Source organism: Carica papaya, chromosome 7, assembly GCF_054855325.1.
Source record: "Carica papaya isolate Zhongbai chromosome 7, ASM5485532v1, whole genome shotgun sequence".
NCBI classification, from domain to species: domain Eukaryota; kingdom Viridiplantae; phylum Streptophyta; class Magnoliopsida; order Brassicales; family Caricaceae; genus Carica; species Carica papaya.
Window position 1 is genome coordinate 19,586,134 of NC_142315.1, and position 19,704 is coordinate 19,605,837.

Below are 19,704 nucleotides of genomic sequence, written 5' to 3' on the forward strand. Positions count from 1 at the left end.
ATTCGGAATTTGTCCCGAGATCAATTTTTTAAACTTATATAATATATATAAATATAAAAAAAATTTATTTTAATTTAATTTTTATTAAATTTTTGAAAAAAAAATAAAATATGGACGAAATTAAAAATAATTTTGAAAACAATGGGTGAAATTTTGAATAAATTGGGTGTCTTTAAAAGAAAACTTGAAAAAAAGTGGTAAAATCATAAAAATAGAAAATTCGGCAACGTGAGATGACTCAGTCAGCAGCCACAGTGAACCAGAGCACGTTGCGTGGCAAAACACGCTAACATCAGCACCATGCGGGAGGCCACGCTGTCGATCCGCATACCTGGCGATCCGGTGGTCCTAATTACGTCATACGCGCACGGACGACTCAGATACATTCCCTTTTTAGACGCGATTTACGGACGAGATCAATCGCGATGAACGATCCAATTTTATCCACGCAATCGGCCTAAACAAGCAACGATTGGACGACTCTCATCGCTCCACATCGACGCGGATGGACAGCCCGAATAAGAAGAAAAAGAGGTATTTATACCTCTCTTTAGTCAGTCCTAAACCCTAACTGACACCCAGCCGAATAAGAAGAAGGAGGAGGCAGCCAGAGGGAAGACTAGCCTCTAAAGAGACATCGTTACCGCCACACTGGAGCCACCACCGACTGCCGAAAAAGGTAAAATTTTCTCCTTTCCTGCTCGAAACTCAATTTCCAGCCTCTATGTGGTCATATTGGAGCAAAAGGGATGATGGGTATGCCAAAAACCATGGGCAAAGTCCGGTGAAGCGGCCAAAACCATAAACCCTCTCCAATGACCCCCGCTTTCCGTTTCCTATTTCACATGATTCTTTGATCATTGTGTTCATCGTCCCTTTTCGTGCATGTTAGACGAAGAAAAAACCTCAACTGCAAAGGAGAACTAGCAGAGCTGCCGCACTTGAAGACCCCTCCAGCCAATAGATTCATTTTTTGGCTTTTCTGGCCAACCGAGGCTTTTTAAAATATTTTCTCACAGAGATACATATAAAACTAGCCACACTGAAGTAAACCGCCATCATGGACGACGAAGCCAACACTAGAGCACGATGGTGCTATCGTGCTGGAACCTTAAAATTGGTCGGAAAGGATTTTCAACACCCATTTTGAGTTTTTAGGGTATTTTTGAGTGCGTGACGCGTATTTTAATTTTTGCAGAGAAAAATTCAGGAAGTCAAGGCTCGTTAGGAGGCGTAATGGGTAGCACAACGCATCGAAATACCGATTCGGATAAAGATTCCTCACCCTATTCCCTATTTCGATAAATGGAGGTTTAATAAATTGGTAATTTTGTGTTTTATAAAAATTAGAAAAACTCTAACAATAATTATATGTCACTAGTAGAGTCGAAAAACTGGTCAGTGTATGATTACCCTAAGCTCGTCTATGTGTCTATTTATTTTTTTATACTGCCTAAATTGCTTATTGTTCCGTCGTATGATTTAAATTATTACATTTAATTATTTTCTCGTTATTGATTGTCTGATTGTGATTTTTATTTGATTGACTGATTCGAAATAAAGGCTCTAATTACATTTCTTAATTGTTAAGGTATAAAAAAATGTACTGCTTTCTTAAATACCATTTGATGGATCTGTAAATATAAAATGAGATATTAATAGGTGATTAGTGATTATTTGTTGATGAGGATCTGTATATGAAAGGTTTATTGGGTACCTTGAGAAAGGATTGACGGACTTGGTAAATAGAAAAAACTCTACCGTAGACAATACCTCAGCCGGACGGGGCTGAGGGGTCCCACACCAAAAAGATTAGGAGATATGGTTCACTCTAATACCGGACGGGGTATCAAGGCAATTGTGTGTTTGACACCCATTACCGGACGAGGTATGGGGACGGCCAGATAAATTGACAAATCTAGATATTTGGTTTGCGAATAGGGGGATATCTCTATGGACCTCCAAGAGTCCCAGTAAGCAGGTAAAAATGGAGAATGACCGACTTTACTCATTTTTACATAAAATTATAAATGTTATATGAGTGTTTGTCTTATAGGTTAGTTTTGAAACACTTGTAACAGTAAGTATGAAAATAATATTTTGATATCAAACGAATTTACTTAAATTAAGGGCTCCATTAGTTATTTTGTCATTTTTACCAATCTTTATTTTTCGTATTAGTGATTAGTGTGATATTTTTACTGAGGTAGTGTAGCTTACTCTTCCATTAACCATTTCAGATCAATAGAACCAAGATTCAGATCTGGTCAGCAAGAAAATTGTGAGTAGTTTACCTCTCAGACCCCTTCAAGAGCTAGTGGAGGTTAACATCTAAGATATTTATCTATTTGTTTTAAACTATTTATTTGTTTACGAACTGCTGTAATAGAGACATTCTCATAACCTTATTGGGCATTCTAATTTACTGTGTAAGGAATGTAAACTCTAATTTTATTGTTTGCTTCCGCTATTTTAATATATATTCATTCTCTTAAGGTTTCGGGTCTTTATAGTTGGTATCAAAGCCATGTTTTTCGAAATCATTCCTTACGTAAAGATTTGAATCATTCAAATATAACCCAACTCTCAACTTTTTATTATGAAAAATAGGTACAAGGACATGAGGAAGGGAGGGGCCCCACTGAATAGGGCAGCCCGAGATGGGTCGCTTCGAATGGATGTCGATCGACTCTTCAAGATGTTAGAGAGACTTATCTTTACCTAACAGGTCAGGGAAGAAATGAGGGAGCTGTCTGATCCTCCACCACTACCACAGTATGAGCCACCCTACAACGAAAGGATCTAGTGCCACCTTGATACAACTCTACCCCTCCACCGTATCATCTAGCACCGCCATAGTACAATCTGGTACCCCACCATACAACTAGATGCCACCATAAGGTCACATGTTCGCTCCCTAGCATAATTCAGTTCCTCTTCAACAAGACTTAGCAAGACTTGCCAGTACCGCGGCAAGGACTATGGAGACCGACTCTGCTATTGCCTCAACAATACTTGCCGCATCTATGGAAATGCCCAACACTACATGAGAGAGTGTCTACGGAATCAAAAATCAAGTTAGGCCTCCTATCCAGGACATAGTCTATACCCTCACCCAGCAGGATGTTGAAGCCAATGCATACGTGATACAGGACAAAGGTAAGAAAATAATTTGCGTTCAAGAGATTCTTGTGGTCTGAGATTCTCCGGACGTGTTTTCTGATGAACTATTAGGACTACCAGTGGATAAAAAAGTTGAATTCACCATAGTGTTTTAGCCCGACACTAAGTCAATCTTTGTTGCCCTTTACCTATGAGTCATGTAGAGATAGAAGAATTGAGAAAATAGATCAAAGAATTATAGGATAGTGGGTTCATCCGACACAGTATGTCTCATTGGGGTGCTGTAGTCAAGTTTGCAAGGAAATGAGATGGGTTCCTAAGGTTGTGTATTGACTACAGGGGATTGATCAGAGTTACAATCAAGAACAAGTACCCCCTCCCCAGGATCGATGATCTTTTCGATCAGTTACAAGGTCCTCAAATTTTCTCTAAGACAAACTTGCATTCGGATTACCATTAGATAAAGATCAGTGCATAAGACATTCCCAAAACAGCCTTGAGAACCAGATACGGACACTATGTGTTTCTGGTTATGTCATTTGGGCTAACCAATGCACCAGCCATTTTTATGGATTTGATGCACAAGGTTTTTGGGCAATTTATGGATCAGTTCGTTATTGTGTTCATTGATGATATCCTAGTCTATTCAAAGAGTAGAAAGGGACACGTTCAATACTTGATTCAGATTTTATAAGTTCTTAGGGAAAAAAAACTGTATGCAAAATTGGCAAGTGTGGGTTTTGGCTTGAGTTGACTACGTTTCTGGAGCACATAATATCAAAAGATGGAGTGTCAGTGAATCCTGAGAAGGTTAAGACAGTACTCTGTTTAGAAAAATTGACTTCGGTTAAGAAGATCTGTATCTTTTTGGGAATTGCAGGATATTACCACAAGTTTGTGAAAGAGTTTGCTATTAATTACTTCATAAATATACATTTCACCGAAATCCTAAAGTTAGATGAATTTTGTTTTGTTATTTAAATGTTTTTGGCATATATTATTAGCTCTGAGTATTGTGCTTTAAAAAACTTGAATCATGATGGTAGTAATAGCAAAATCAACTATTGGTTTACTGCATTAATTCTAAAGAAAATGTCATTTACTAAACATTTTGGAGGATTTGGCCCATGTAACAAGGTCACAAAAATAATTAAAATCCAAAGCAAATAGACTCAAACTAATCCTCTTTGAAATTATTTAGAAAACTAAGTGTGTACATATTTTAATAACATGTAATACATTGATGTTTTCTCTTTAGAGCAAACTAGTAAATTAATCATCAAAATTTGATTTTTTTGTAAGTTAATCTCTAATATTTTTAATTATAATTTAATCTATGATTTTTTTTGTTTGTTTCAAATGCACAATTTTTATTTTCATTTTTAATAAAAATTTAAAATAATTCGAGCTTATTTAGACATTTTAAAAAACAGTTTAATTGATTTTAAGTAACTAACTAATTAATTAATAATAAAATAAAAAAATATATAATATTATTGTTTATTCATTAATTTAATAATTATTTGAAAACATTCTCTTAAGTTATTTTTTAAAAAAAATTTAAACATAGTTTAACTATTTAAAATTTTTTCTATTAAACATTAAAAAAAATATTACTGTTTGAAACAAACATAAAATATTCTGAATTAAATTTGTAGCGACTCCGGAAAAATCTAAATGTAATAAATTATAACTTAAGTGTGAAAACGTAATAAATGTTCAAGGTTACATTCCCTACAAAATAACTTAAAGAGCTAAATAGGGCTGCGAAATTAAGTCTTTAAAAAAATACAAGAAATAAGGAAATAAACGAAAAGTAAAGAAAACTAGCATATACTCACAATCCTCTTTTGGTTCGAGCTCTGGAACTTGGTCCTCTTGATCTGAAATTGTTAAATAAGGAATGAGCTATACTAGCCCAATAAGAACATCACACTATATCACCGACACGTAAATAAAGGTTGGTAGAAAATAAAAAACACTAATGGAATACTAAATTTAGTAAATTCATTTATTAATCATAAAAATCATTTACCGTTCACTTACCGTAGTTGAATTCATAAAATAATCTATACAGATAATAATATTATACAGATTATAATTCCATGTATAATCAGCAATCATAGCACTTTTTATAAATCTATATCCATCATCAATAAATCAAACAATAAGTGTCACTCTTTTTACTAGCCTGCTAGTATCCATGGGGGTTCATAGGGATGTTCCCACTACATGTGAACCCTTTTATTTAACATTCTCAATTACGGGCCTTCCCCATACTCTGTCCGATATGAGCGCCAATTTACCAAACTTCAATACCCCGTCTAGTATAAGGGTGAAGCGGGCCGTCCCCATACCCCGTCCGGTATGAGCGCCAAATTATCATGTTTCTCTACCCAGTCCAGCATGAGACAACATTCACAGTAGGATTTTCTATGTACCCGGTCCCTCCACCATCTCCTAGGATATCCAGTAAAGCTGCTGTTTCATCTATTCATTTCATCACACAATTTTTACCGTTTAACCTTCATTTTTTTTATTCAACAGTAAATACATAAAATAAATCATACATGCATTCAAAGTCATAAAATCAATTAATAAGGTACTATCATGCATTTGAACTATAAAACAATCAACAAAGCAACAATAGAGAATTTTTGGTTCTGGCTCCATTAGGAATCCGTAATTAATTATGCACATTTTTTAAATTCACACAAATATTGTATTATTATTTATTTAAACTTCAATTCTATGATAGGGAATAGGGTGAGGGATCCTTACTAGACTTGATGCCCAACAAGCTAAGCTATTCGACTTCGCCTACGGGTAATTTTTGCGTTCCCTAAATTTTTCTTTGAGAATTAAAATGCACAAATAGTACCTATAAATGTTCCAACCAAACCCAAAATCAGTCCCATGGCGCACTTGACCAATTTCAGAATTCTGACACGGCGGCTCCGCTGTGCTCCGCAGACGGTGTCGCCGCCCGCAGCGGCCGTTCGCCTCGGGTCGGTTGTTTTCAGCCAATTCTGCTTCAATCGATGTAAGAAAACACGTTAAAGGACCTCAGTTAGCCCAAAAAATACAAAAAATCGAAACTCACCGGCGGTGAGTCTCTTCGGTGCGGCAGCTCCTCTGGCTCACGTTGCGGTTGGGTATTTTGCTCTGGTTAGCCTTTAAAGAAGAACACGATGATCACAACAGTGGAAAAATTACACATAACAGGAATTGGGAAGGGCCTTATTGGAGGTGTTTTGTAAAATTCTCTGCGATGGCACGGAGCTTCGTCTACGTTTTTCGATCAATTAGCTAGTCCTTTTGCTCCAATTTGGTCATGGGTGTATTTAGAATTAAATTACGAAAAAAAGAGAAAATTTTACCTCCTTTGACGGTCAGAAAAGGCTCCGATCTGGCGGGGGGTGGCGGCGGTCTCTTTCCCAGCGGTCGGATCTTCTTCTCTAGTAAGGGGGTTTGGCAGCTATGGTTAGGGTTTAGTGTGGATAGGGGTTATTTATATCCATCCACTTTTGATCTAGGCCGTCCATTGCATTTGATCTGTATCGTCCGATCGCGATTAAATAGAGAGTGAATCTGGACCGTTCATCGTGATCTAATCTGGATCGTCCATCGCGATCTAATCTGGACCGTCTGATCGCATTTAGGGAGGAAATACATCTAGGCCGTTCATGCACACGGCAACGGATTTGAGCCGTTCAATCGCAAGCACGCGGATTGCCCGCGTGGCCCCCCCTGTGTGGTACCGCGTCAGCGTCCGCTGCCACACAGCGTGTCCTGGTTCGTCGGAGCTGCTGACTGGGTGTCCCACATGGTAGAACTTTTTTAAATTGCAGTTTGACTCCCAATTTCTAATTTTTCTTTCAAAAATACCCCTAAAACTCAAATTTTCACATATTTTTCCCAAAATTATTTTTAATTTCATCCTCCTTCAATTTTTACTTCATTTTTACTCTAAATTAAATTTGAAAAAGTTAAAAAATTATATTTGTTAATCTTAAATTACATAAAAATCCTATTTTGGGGTGTTACAACTCTCCCCTCCTTAAAAGAAATTTGATCCCTCAAATTTATCTCTCCTACTCTCAATCAAACAGCTGGGGATATTGGACTCTGAAGTCTGACTCTAGCTCCCATGTAGCCTCTCTCAGTGTGTGGTTCTGCCATATGACCTTTACAAAGAGAATTTTTTAGTTGCAGAGTAATCTGCTCTTTCGATCCACAATATCGACTGGTACTTTCTCGTATGACAGATCCTCCTAGAGTGGAAGAGACTCGTGGGCCAAGACATGAGAGGGGTTCGGATTGTACTTGCATAGCATGAACACATGAAATACATTATGGAACTTGAAAAGTTCTGGAGGCAGTGTTAGTCTGTAGGCGGCGGTACCAATTCTGTCTAAGATTTCAAATGGTCCAATAAATCGGGGGTTCAATTTCTCCATTTTGCTGAACCTATTGATTCCCTTAAAAGGAGTGACCTTACAGAACACCTGATTGCCTTTCTCAAATTCTAAATCCCTCATTTGAGTGTCCGCATAATTCTTCTGTCTACTCTGAGCCGTCTGTATATTTTTTCTGATCTTAACTATTTTGAATGTAGTCTCCTCTACCAGATCTGGGTCGAACAGTTTTCTATCACCTACTTCTTTTCAACAAATCGATGATCTGCATGGGTGCCCATATAACGCCTCATACGGGGCCATGCCAATATTTGCTTGGTAGTTGTTGTTATAGGAAAATTCTATCAGAGGTAGATGGTCATCCCAATGGCCCCCGAAGTTAAAAATACAAGCTCGAAACATATCTTCAAGTGTGCGGATTGTTTTTTCTGACTGCTTATCGGTCTGAGGGTGGAATGCAGTACTAAGAGACAGTTTCGTTCCCATGGTTTTCTGAAGGCTAGATTAAAATCGAGAAGTGAATCTGGGGTCCCTGTCAAACATTACTGTCAACTGCGCTCCATGTAATCTGATTATTTTTCGAATATATATTCTTGCTAATTTATCCAAGGGATTGGTCATCCTGATGGCTAAGAAGTGGGAAGACTTGGTGAGCCAGTCAATAATTACCCAGATGACATCATGTCTTGAGCGTGCCTTAGGTAATCCTGTCACGAAGTCCATGGTGATATGTTCCCACTTTCACTCCAAGATTGGTAATGGCTGAAGTAGCCCACATGGGCGTTGATGCTCTGCTTTGACCTGCTGACATACTAAACACTTAGAAATAAAGTTAGTTGTATCTCTTTTCATCCTGTTCTACTAAAATTGGGGTCGCATACTTTAGTACATCTTAATGCTTTCGTGATGCATGACAAACTTTGAGTTATGGGCCTTTGTTATAATGTCCCTCTTTAACTCGCTGTCACCTGGAACACATATTCTGTCTTGGAATCTGAGCAATCCATCAGTGGAGACTCGAAATTCTGAGTTAACTTTCTGTTCTGCATCTTTCTTGAAGGCTGCTATGGTGAAATCAGTGGACTGAGCTTCCCTTATTCTCTGTATTAACTCAGGTTGAACGGTCAGTTGGCCCAAACATGTGACTCTCCTCAGTTCCTGAAGCCGTACCTGTTGTACAGCTCCTATCTGCCTGCATTATAAAACTATCAAATGGACTAATGTACCTGCACTTTTTCTGCTAAATGCGTTGACTACCATGTTATCCTTACCCAAGTGATACAAGATGTCGCAATCATAGTCCTTGAAAAGTTCTATCCACATTCTCTGATGCATATTGAGATCATTTTGAATAAATATGTATTTCAAACTCTTGTGATCAGTATAGATATAAAAGATCTCTCTATACAAATAATGGCGTGAAGTCTTCAAGACGTGTATGATTGAAGCAAGCTCTAAGTCATGGGTGTGATAGTTTTTCTCATGACTCTTCAATTGTCTGGACTCATAGGCTATGACTTTCCCACGCTGCATCAAAACACAACCCAGAACTAGGTAGGAGGCATCACTGTAAACTGTATATCCACCCGATCCGCTCGCAAGGCCAACACAGGTGCAGTAGTCAACCGTTTCTTTAGTTCTAAAAAACTTCTTTCGCAGTTCTCGTTCTACTCAAACTTGACATTCTTCTTTGTGAGCTGAGTCAGATGAGTAGCTAGACTAGAAAGCCCTTTCACAAACTTGCGGTAATAACCCGCCATCCCTAGAAAACTACGAATCTCCTTAACTGATGTCAATTTTTCCCAACCGAGCACGCTTCAACCTTTTTGGTGTTCACTTACACTCTATCCTTTGATATGATGTGTCTCAAAAAGGTAGTCTGTTCAAGCCAGAACCCACACATACTCAACTTTGCATATAGTTTCTTTTCTCTAAGAACCTGTAAATCTTGAGTTAGATAGTGGACATGTTCCTCTTTACTTTTTGAATAAACCAAGATGTCATCGATGAATACAATAACAAACTGATCTAGGAATTGTCTGAAGACCCTGGTCATCAAGTCCATGAAGATGGCTGGAGCATTGGTTAGTCCAAATGGCATGACCAAGAACTCATAGTATTCGTACCTGGTTCGAAAGGTTGTATTGGGGATGTCTTCTGCCCTGATTTTTACCTGATCATAACCTGAACGCATGTCTATTTTGGAGAAGACCTAGGCACCCTACAACTGATCGAAGAGGTCATCAATTCTGGGGAGGGGATACTTGTTCTTGATTGTGACTCTATTTAGACTTCTATAATCAATACATAACTTCAACGTCCCAACTCCCTTTTTGGAAAAAGGTGACTCTAACACCCCGAAAGGACATACTATATCGGATAAACCCACTGTCCTGTAGTTCGATGATCTGTTTTCTCAGTTCCTCTATCTCAAAACAGCTCATGCGGTAAGGAGCAAGGGCTGGGTGCCTGGCTGAAGGTGTATGATGAATTTGACTTCTCTGTCTATTGGCAGTCCGGGTAGTTCATCCAGAAACACATCTGGAAAGTCTCGGACTACTGAAATCTCTTGAATACAAATCTTTTTCTTATGTTTGCCTAGTTAGAGAAAACAACAGGGTTAAAGTACTTGATAGTAAGAGAATTTACTGTGAGGGAATAAATACTAAACGATTTTATTAATTTGTAAATGACTCCTCATTAGGATGATTGAATACAACTTTCTTATTAAAATAATCTACGGTGGCATGATACGCCGCTAGCCAGTTCATTCTTAAAATTACATCAAAGTTTTCCGTGTCTAATTCTATTAGGTCCACACTCAATTTTCTATCTGCTATATCTATGACACATGCTCTGTATATAACTTCTCCCAATAGTGTCATACTCCCAGCAGTAGACACAAACAACACAGAATTAAGTTTATCAGGTGATACATTAAATTTTGATATAAAAATAGGTGAAACAAATGAATACAATGCACCAGTATTAATCAAAACATGAGAAAGATGGTTACAGATAGTGTACATACCCTATACCGCATTCAGGTTGGCTTTTGCATCCTGTTGTGTGAGATTGTAAGCTCTGCCATAGATAGGAAGTCTGGCCTAATTCTGGTTCATCGGGCACTCCCTCGAATAATCTTGAGCACTATTACATATACGACATGTGTTGTTGAGGCAATAGTAGGGTCGGTCCCTATGATCCCTACCACAATACTGATAGATCTTACTGCATCCTACCACTGGAGCCTGAGGAGGAGCTTGGATCATCGGCCTGAGCCTCTTGTTCTGTTGAACAGGCGTAATAGGTGCTCGTCTGCAGGGTGGAGTTGAGGGCCTGAGGTTCCCTGCTGCTTGAGAGAATGTGCGGAGGCTCCTCTCCAGTAACTGTGCCTTAGTTAGAACAGTCGAATAAGTCCTAAGCTCTAGCACAAACAACTATTGTCTAATCTCTAGATGGAGACTCCACTCGAACCTTCTAGCATTCTTGCCTTCATCCAACAATGTCTCAGGAAAATATCGGCCAAATTCTAGAAACTTGCGAGCATATTTTGACACAGTCATGTTCCCTTGGACTAACTGTACAAACTCCATCTCCTTCATATGTCAGAGATGCTCTGGAAGGTACTCTGCATGAAAGGTCATCAGGAACTGTTTCAAAGTAACTAGAACAGGTAGGGTGGTCTGTTTTATGTTTGAAACAAATATAAAATATTCTGAATTAAATTTGTAGCAACCCCGAAAATATTCAAAGGAAATAAATTATAACTTAAGTGCAGAAGTGTAATAAATGTTCAAGATTTATATTCCTTACATAATAACTTAAAGAACCAAACGGGGCTGCGGAATTCAATCTTTAAAAAAAATACAAGAAATAAATGAAAAATAAAGAAAACTAGCATCCACTCATAATTCTCTTGCAGTTCAGGCTTTAGAACTTGGTCCTATTGATCTAAAATGGTTAAATAAGGAATGAGCTACACTAGCCCAGTAAAAACATCACACTATATCACCAACACAGAAAATCAAGGTTGGTAGAAAATCAAAAATACTAATAAAGCACTAAATTTAGTAAATTCATTTATTAATCATAAAAATCATTTACCATTTACTTATCGTAGTGAGATTTATAAAAACAATCTATACAGACAATAATATTATACAGATTATGATTCCATGTATAATCAGCAATCATAGCACTTTTTATGAATCTATATCCATCATCAATAAATCAAACAATAACTGTAACTCTTTTTACCAGCATGGGGGTATCCATAGGGGTTCATAAGAATGTCCCCGCTATACGTGAACCCTTTCATTTAACATTCTCAATTATGGGCCGTCCTCATACCCCATCCAGTATGAGTGCTAATTTACCAAACTCAATACCCTGTCCGGTATGAGGGTGAAGCAGGCCGTTCCCATACCCCGTCTGATATGAGTGCCAAATTATCAAGTTTTCATACTCTGTCCAGTATGAAACAACGTTCACGGTAGGGTTCCCTATGTACCCGGTCCGTCCACCATCTCCTAGGATATCTAGTAAGACTGTCGTTTCATCTATTCATTTCATCATATAATTTTTACCGTTTAACTTTTATTTTTTTTTCGATTTAGCAATAAACACATAGAATAAACCATACATGCATTTAAAGCCATAAAATCAATCAATAAGGTACTATCACGCATTTGAACTGTAAAACAATCAACAAAGAAACAATAGAGAATTTTCGGTTCTGACTCTATTAGCAACCCGTAATTAATTATGCACATTTTCTAAATTCACACAAATATTGTATTATTATTTATTTAGACTTCAATTCTATGATAGTGAATAGGGTAAGGGATCCTTACTTGAATTGATGTCCGATAAGCTAAATTGTTCGACTGCGGCTACAGGTGATTCTCAGGTTCCATGAATTTTTTTTCGAAAATTAAAACGCGCTAATAGTACCTACAAATGTCCCAAATAAATCCAAAATCAGTCATAGGGCTCACTTGGCCAATTTTAGAATTTTGGCACGGCGACGGTGCTGCCGCCCACAGTGGCGATCTGCCTTGGGTCGGTTGTTTTTGACCGTTTTCGGCCGATTCTGCATCGATCTCTACGAGAAAATACTTAAAGGGCTTCGGTTGGCCGAAAAACACAAAAAATTGAAACTCACCGGTGGGACTCTCTGGTGCGGTGACTCCTCTAACTCACGTTGCGGTTAGATGTTTTGCTTCAGTCAGCCTGTAGAGAAGGACACGATGATCACAACAATGAAAAAATTACACAGAACAGGAATCGGGAAGGACCTCATTGGAGTTGTTTTGTGAAATTCCATGCGACGGCGCCGTCGAGCTTTGCCTGCGTTTTTCAGCCAATTGGCCGGTCTTTTTACTCCGATTTGGCCATGAGTGTGCTTAGAATTGAATTCCGAGCAAAAGGAGAAATTTTTAGCTTTTTTGGCAGTCGAAAAGGGCTTCGATGCGGCGACGGTCTCCTTCCCGGCAGTCGAGTCTTCTTCTCCGGCGAGGGGGTCTGGCAGCTAGGGTTAGGGTTTGGTTTGGATGGGGGTTATTTATATCCGTCTGTTTTTAATATGGGTCGTTTATCGCGTTTGATCTGGACCGTCTGATTGCGATTAAATAGGGAGTGAATCAGGACCGTCCATCGCGATCCAATCTGAACTATCCATTGCGATATAATCTGGATCATCCGATCGCGTTCAAATCTGACCGTTCGATTGCATGTGGGGAGGGAACGCATATGGACTGTTCGTGCGCGCGGGAACGGATCTGAGCCGTTCGATCGCGGGCACGCTGATCGTCCACGTGGCCCCCCCTCCCTCGCGTGGCACTGCGTTAGCATCCGCTGCCACACGGCGCATCCTAGTTCGTCAGAGCTGCTGATCGGGCGTCCCACGTGACAGAACTTTCCTAAATTACAGTTTGACCCACGATTTCTGATTCTTCTTTCAAAAATACCCATAAAACAAAATTTTCACCCATTTTTTCCAAAATTATTTTCAATTTCATCATTCTTCAATTTTTACTTCATTTTTACTCTAAATTAAATTAGAAAAAATTAAAAAATTATATTTATTAATTTTAAATTACATAAAAATTGTATTTTGGGGTGTTACAAAATTATAATAAAAAAATGTTATATATCAAATTTTAAAAACTAATATGTTAATTTTTTTAATGTATTGGTTTAAAAAAAAAATACTTTTTATTATAATTTGATGTGAGAAAAATATATGCTAGATTGTAGGTTTCTAAAAAAGGTTATGACCCTAATATGTTTCTATTAGCTTTAAATTTTATGGCAATAAAAGAGAGGATAAATTGGGTTTCTTAAATTTAAAAATTCAAAAGTTTGCAACAATTAATAGTAAGATATAATAATATTAATAATATCAAATATTAATTTCAACTAAACCAAGGTAATTGTCAAGTGTAAAATTAATAATAGTAAGAATTTCATACAAACTAATATCTTTAATATGTAAAGTAAATGCAATACTAAAAATAAAAGGAATTAAGAAAGAAAAATGCAAAATTTATTTAGAGAGGTTTGACTATATGTGTACTTATATTACCTATTCAAGTAATTTTATTAGAAAAGTAAGTAAAAAAAAAAAAAAAAAGAAGGTGTCTATGGATTAGTAATTAGAAACGTGTGTTAGAATAAATTATTAATTTGATCAAATTATATTGATGAATAAAATGCTATTTAAAAATTAATTTATATTTTTTTTTAGGTTCAAATGTTGTTGAATTCTATTATTTTTTTAAAAAATATTCTGCAAATAAAATTAATGGGTAAATCGAAAATAAAGAGTAATATAATGAGTATTTAGATTTTTTTTATATATGTATATTATTATTATATATATATATATATTCGTAACGTCATTGAAAAAATCCATCATCTCTTAGTTAGATTAGTATCATTTATAAATAACTTTCATTATTTCCAAATAAATATATTTTCTCAATTATATTTAAAATTTTGATATTACTACGTAGTTAAAACAACATTAAATTATAAATAAATTGCATAAAAGAAATTTATTTGTTATACAAGTAAAATATAACAGTTGGGGCCATGACAACTATGGCGATTATTTTGCAGGACCTTTTTTACGCTAATTTTGAGGTACTTTCTTTCTAACCGAGAAAAGAAAAAGAAAAATCACTTTCTCCCAAACCAAACAGTTATTCCAAGACTTCACGTACACACACACATATTTATATATATACATATATATACACACACATATAACCCTTCTCATTCACATGATCATTTCATTTCCCATCTCTCTTGCTTCCTCCAGATGGAAAGACACCACCATCTACACGCCATTCCACCAACATCCCCAGCTCCCACCACCTTTGTACAAGCAGATACTAACAGTTTCAGGGATCTTGTTCAGCGACTCACCGGCTTAGCCACTGACTCCCACAAACTTCCCAGGCTCTCATCCAAACCTTCTCTCTCCACCGCCGCCGCCGCTGACTCCACCGCTCCCCGACGCTCCACTTTCAAGCTCCAAGAACGGAGGCACTCCATGCGCAAGCTCGAAATCAAGCTCGGCTTGATTTGCAATGATTCCCCAACTCGCCAAACTCACAACCCTGACTCACCCACTCCTAGTCCCGTCACCCCACTTGGATCCGACTCACTCTTCTTCCACAGTCCCAGCAGCAAATCACCCTCTTCTGAGGAGGAAAAAGCCATCGCCGACAAGGGTTTTTACTTTCATCCCTCCCCCTTGAATACTCCCAGAAGTAGCCAGCCGCCGGAGCTCTTGACTCTCTTTCCACTGAGTTCGCCCACAGAGAAAACTCGAGATTGCTAGTCTTTTCACCCTTCATGGATTGGCTGCCACTACAATAAAAGAGCTATACATGACTTGATTGGGTTTCCGATCTATTTTTCTTTTTCCTGATATGATGATCGATAGGTGTTTGTGTTGGTTATAGGATGGATATTTTCTTAGCCATTGATCTTGATTGTAGATGATCATAAAATGGGTCAATGCGTAATTATTAATTAATTTGTTTCCTCTATCAAATTGGTTTAATGAATTTGGTCTGTGTGTAAAACTGATGCGGGATAATGATTGGCATTTATTATTTTGTTTAAAGCTTTTTCCAAATTTGCTTGACTTTTTCTTTTTCCTAATTTTAATCATGAAATTCTCCCTCACAATTATTATTGCACCACTGTTTGCCACAAGAAGCTTCTTCACTCTTTTTCTTTGGACTGCGTCTCTGTATCTATACACATATATGTATTATGTGTATATATTGTTGGATAATTATGTGTTTTTAAAAGATTAAATTTAATGTTAGAACTTAATTACCATGAAGTTTGACTTCTTCTGTATTTAATTTTATTAATTAATTTAATATGTAATAATAAATCATATCAAATTAAGTAAAAAGTAAAAACGTGAAAGGAACACATTTTCTGTTGCGTAATTAATCGGAAGAGAAGTCGCGTTCTTTTACGCGCTCGTTATGGGTGGGTCCCCGCCGTAGACTTGCTATTTACACGTGTGTGGGCCCCATCTACATCACTCGTAACTCGTAGGAGTATGACTACAACAACGAAAACAGGTCTTTGTTCTGACGTTTGCGGTCGCTTTCTCGTCCAATATTGACCCTTCGATGGACTAAACGAACGACCGGCTCTGATCTTTCGTTTCTCTGTGAAATGATGAGAAAAAGGCTTGGCTCGTCAGCCATTGATTTCGCACGAGACTGTTTCACCCTCTTTTTTTTTTTTTATAAATAATACAATATAAATTAATATTTAAAATAATAAATAAATAAGATGGAGCTTATAAATTTTAATTAATATTGAGTTATATATACTTGAGGAAGTTGTAGCAAATAAAAATAAAAGTAATAATACGGACCAGGTAGTTGTCATGAAAGACACGTTTTACGTAAATATTTTTGCTGCATAATTTGAATTTTATAGTGTATTTTTTTTTTATATTTTTATGAGTTACGTTTAGCTTTAAAGTCATGTGAACACAACGACAAGTGTGTCAAATTTGTACAGCCACCAAAGTTTTTGTAGAATTATAGATTACAAATTAAAATAAAAATTCTATCAACACAAATGTATAATGAAAGTTACAATTTTATATGGACTTAATTTTTATAATTTTAGATGAGATTTTTACTCTCATAATTAAACAATTAATAGTGTGAATTTCAAAATAAATTGCACAAGAATTAGGGAGAGAACTTTTAAATTATTATTATTATTTTTAAAACTTAAAAATGAAGAAGAATAAACTTTCAGGATATTTATTGTACCTTCTATTAACAAAACTTTGTTTAAACTTTTAATTTTCAAACTTCCACTGCATCTCATTCTATCTTTACTTGAAACATATATTTAACAATCATTAGGAGTAACATAATTAACATTTAAGATGTAATATCTTGATTTTTTTTGTCAAGTGCTATTTCTGTAATTTCATCAAATTAAAATTTTAAAAATGATATGTTATATTTGACTAAAAATAACACGTAGGTGGTGAAATTAATTTGGTAAACAAGAGCTCATTCATTATTAGGACAAAATGACTATGAGGCCCCCGATTTGTTTCATATAAGGAACTGCGTAAAGGTCTAAAATTCAATTGAATAATAATATTAAAATTTATAAGTTATTAGCAAAAATAATTAAGAATAAATGGTTTACATTCTTTACACAATTTAATCAGAATGCCCAATATAGTTACACAAGAATGTCTCTTGAAGAAAATCAAAATAATAGAAAGAAAAGTATAACTAAAAACCTATGTGGTCGACCTCCGCTGCGCAACTGGTAAAAAACGGGAGACAACCTTTAATTACTAACTTTCTTGCTTGCTCAGGATCTTAATTTTGGTCATCCTCATCTAAAATGGTTAATAAAATGGGAGAACTAGTTACACTAATCAAGTAAGAATATCAACACTTTACTACTGATACAAAAAACAAATGTTGGTAAAAATCGTAAAATACCCAATAAAGCTAATTTTCTTCTAGGTAAATTCATTTAACTTGAAAATGTTAATTGCATACTCACCTTTTAAGTTCTCAAACACCACGTCAGCAGCCCCGGCCAACCAGGACACGCCGCGTGGCAGGGACACTGACGCGGGAGGCCACGCGGGACGGAGCCATGTGGGCGATCCGCATGTACGCGATCGGACGGTCCAAATTGAATCACGCACGGACGGCCCAGATCGCATCGTGATGGACGGTCTAGATTCATTCCCAATTTAATCGCAATTGGATGACTTAGATTAAAACATGATGGACGACTCATATTAAAAGAAAAATGTTATAAATAACCTCATCCACACCCAACCCCAAACTCTAGGCGCCAGAACCCTCACCGGAGAAGACAACCCAGCCATCGGAGAAACCGACCGCCGCCACCCGTCGCCGCACCGGAGCACCTTCCGACCGTAAAACGAGGTAAAATTTCTCCATTTAGCTCGATTTTCAATGTTGAACCCACCTGTAGCCAAATTGGAGCTAAACCACCGGCTAATTGGCCAAAAAATACCGTCAAAGCCCAATGGCGCCGCCGCGAGTTTCCTTGATTTTTGCCTCCGATGAGGCCCTTCCGATTCCCGTTCGATGTAATTTTTACACCACTGTGATCACCGTCCTTTCCTCTACAGGTTGACTGGAGCAAAATACCAAATCGCGACTCGCGCCGGAGGAGCCGCCACACCCGAGGGCTTCGCCGCCAGTAAGTCTCAATTTTTTAAATTTTTTTGCCCCACCGAGGGCCCTAGGGGTGTTTTATTACAAGAATTAATGCAAGTTTGGCCGAATTCGACCGAAAACGGCCAGAAACAGCCAACTCGAGGTGGATCGCCGCAGTGCCGGAATTCTGAAATTGGTCAAATAGGCCCTGGGTCTGATTTGGAGTTTTTTGGGGACATGTGCAGGTACCGGAAGTGCGTTTTAGTTTTTGGAGAAAAATTCAGGGAATCTAGGGACTGCCCGTAGGCGCAGTGAGAACCCGATTTCATACTCCGAAACAAGTAAGGATCTCTCACCCTATTTTCTATCACGGTATTAAAGTCTAATAAATGATAAAACGGTATTTTATGAATTCATGGATATGTATAATTAATTAAGGTTGCCAATGGAGTCCGAATCGGATATGCTTTTCGATCAGTTCCTGTTTGATTTATTTTACAGTCTAAATGCAGTGTAGTATCTGATTTGTTTATTCTGTGACTTCGTATGCATGATGCATTGTTTAATTCATTATGGTTTGATTATTGTGAACCCGATGTTATGTTTGCCTTGTTTGGTGTTCGTTACTGGTTTATGTATTCATATTTGATTGGGTAATTGAGACTAAGAACAAATAGGAATGGGATTGAGTTGATAAATAGATAAGTTAACAGTCTCACTAGAGATCCTGGGAGATGGTGGACGGACCGGGTCTATAGGGGACCCTATCGGGAATGTTATCTCTCATATCGGATGGGGTATGAAGACTTTAAATGTTTTGGTGTCCATACCAGACGGAGTATGGAGACAGCCCGCTTCACCCTCATACCAGATGGAGTATTGAAGTTTATTGTTTTGGTGCCCATACCGGACAGGGTATGGGGACGACCTTCGAATCAAGTTGTTAAAAATAAATGGTTCACGTGTGGCGGGAACCCCTATGGATCCTCATAGATACTGGTAGGCTGGTAAAAGAGGAAATTTATTGCTTAGTGATTTACATATTAAAAGTATAACATGTGTTATGTTACAGTGTGCGTATGACTTCATGATATTATAATGTTATTATTTTCATAAGTTGTTTTCATGAATCTCACCGAGGTAAGTGGACGGTAAAATATTTTATTATTGATAAATAAATTTACTTGAAAATTATATTCCATTGGTCGTTTTTGTTTTCTACCAACCTTTACTTCTGTGACAGTGAGATAGTGTGACATCTTTACTGGGCTAATGTAGCTCATTCCTTACTTAACCATTTCAGATCAGAAGGATTTGGTTCCCGAGCTCGTTCTGCAGGAAGACGGTGAGTAGATGCATTAAGATTTTATAGTTTTCCTTATAGTATTCATTTCTAGTATTTACTTTAGTTAGCTTATTCTTACATACGTTTAATTCGTTTTGGT

The 19,704-nt window shown here is 37.2% G+C and overlaps 1 protein-coding gene across 1 annotated transcript; it reads left to right on the forward strand.

Moving 5' to 3' along the window:
• Positions 1 to 14,725: 14,725 nt before the first annotated feature.
• Positions 14,726 to 15,640, forward strand: LOC110808255 (VQ motif-containing protein 33-like). The gene has a single exon (XM_022033690.2). It carries the CDS (start codon positions 14,869 to 14,871, stop codon positions 15,391 to 15,393), a length of 525 nt encoding a protein of 174 aa, XP_021889382.2. The 5' UTR covers positions 14,726 to 14,868; the 3' UTR covers positions 15,394 to 15,640.
• Positions 15,641 to 19,704: the final 4,064 nt, after the last annotated feature.